The sequence below is a fragment of the Opisthorchis viverrini genome (genome assembly GCF_000715545.1).
Source record: "Opisthorchis viverrini unplaced genomic scaffold opera_v5_63, whole genome shotgun sequence".
NCBI classification, from domain to species: domain Eukaryota; kingdom Metazoa; phylum Platyhelminthes; class Trematoda; order Opisthorchiida; family Opisthorchiidae; genus Opisthorchis; species Opisthorchis viverrini.
Window position 1 is genome coordinate 1,195,694 of NW_008751719.1, and position 1,747 is coordinate 1,197,440.

General features: G+C 39.4%; 1 protein-coding gene across 1 annotated transcript in view; it reads left to right on the top strand.

Annotated features, from left to right (window-relative positions):
• The window catches only part of T265_04048 (hypothetical protein), a gene marked incomplete at both ends in the record, with an annotated part of 26,908 nt that extends 25,672 nt beyond the window's left edge, over positions 1 to 1,236 (top strand). The window contains one exon of the mRNA XM_009168683.1: positions 984 to 1,236. Coding sequence (XP_009166947.1) covers positions 984 to 1,181 — 198 coding nt within the window. The remainder of the gene's footprint in view (positions 1 to 983) is intronic.
• Between the last annotated feature and the right edge of the window lie 511 nt (positions 1,237 to 1,747).

A 1,747-nucleotide genomic window follows, 5' to 3' on the forward strand; every position in this document is an offset into this window, starting at 1 on the left:
ATATATATATATATATACTACCATTTTCTCGATAGTGGGAGAAGCCTTCTTTAAGGGGCCTCGGGTTTGAAGACCCATCCTCTAAAATTTAGGCCAGTTTGGGGTTTTGATTAAAATTTAACTTCTATTACTACTACATCTACACCGCAAAAAATATGACCTTGGACTACCTCGATTCACAAAGTGCGAATGCAAAATTCAAGCTCAAAAACCGGTTTGAGAAGATCTAACTCCGGCCAAAATAAAATGTCACCAGAATAGTTGTAGCCGTTTTTCCCAACTTATACTGTTCTTGTGTTGAGAAATTTATGGAAATTTGGCAGTCTGGCTGAGCCTATTCGCATTTCTTATGAGTCCGACTACAGTGTTGGGTCGATTTCATCCCCTGAAAACATCCCAAACGAGAGGTTCAGCTGGGTTCCAGGTGAGTCTCTCAAAAAACCAAATTAGTTTGCAAATTATGTACATTCGCGAATTTCGCACAATTTGGTTTCAAGTAGAACATAAGGTTGACGGAACCAACCCCGGGGACTGCGCCTACTTGATGAGCCCCAAAAAGGGCGAAACCGGTCGTGGGCTGTCGACGGATTTTTAGCAACCTTATGAGTAGTACATCACAAATATTTACATGTATCGCGATATCTTGAATATCTCGAAAATCGTAGCGACTGAAACATGAGGCGGCCTGGTGCAGCACATTCAGTTACCGGAAAACACCACAAACGAGAGGTTCAGCTGAGTTCCAGGTGCGTCTCTCGAAAAACCAAATTAGTTTGCAAATGAGTGTATATTCACCAATTTCATCCCCGTTAAGATACATTTTTGTGTCTACATGTGTTCGTTAATTTTAATCACATGAAAAAAATCGTGCGCACATACTTTGGCGATCTGTCACAGGAGCCAATGGTAGCAAAGTAAGTGCTTTATCGGTGCCGTCCAATGGGTTTAATTTCTCATACCATTACCATGTTTCTTTTACACAGCCTTCTCGAAACACCGCAGTCATTCAAACCAAACGGAGGGAACATTTCCTAATTACAGTTCAAAAATTCGACGTTTTCATCTTTATACTTTCCGATCATTTACCCAGACGACTGTTGGTTTCAAAAAAGTCTGAAAACAGTCTATTGTTTTATTTACTCACTGAACTGGCAAACACTTCAGTTGTTTCTTACACATGATTCTTTTCATTAGACAGTAGTTTTATTCATGTAAACTGCAAATTCAGGTTTCAGAGTATTTAGTGTACAGGATTCCTTTGGTATATTCTGGAAGTTATTAGTTAGGTTGATGTTGGACGTATGAAGGTTGACATCGCCACAAGGTACATTATCGTTGCTCTTTTTGAGGGTAACCAACGCTCAAAGCTTCCAAGGCCTTGTGCAATTTCTTTCTGCACTTGTGAAATCAAAGGTCTAATGGCTTCGGAATTTCGATAACAGAGCTTCAAACCTACATCTAGGTGTAAAACGCCACCCTGTATCTCAAGCTTACATAATCGAGATAAGTATCAAAAAAACTGTTTCGAAACTTCGGTTATTCGGTTCAGTAACGTTGACTACTGGAAAGAACACCCTCTGCAGAGAGTTAAATCCTCGTTGGAATTAGATTAACACGAAACAAGTTATTTCCTTGCTGAATACACTCGAAAAAGGCATCATTGCAAGCAATGATAAACACAGCGTTCAAATTTAGCAGTGACAATCATATTTAATTTTTAAGACAGTTACATCAGTTACGACAGCTA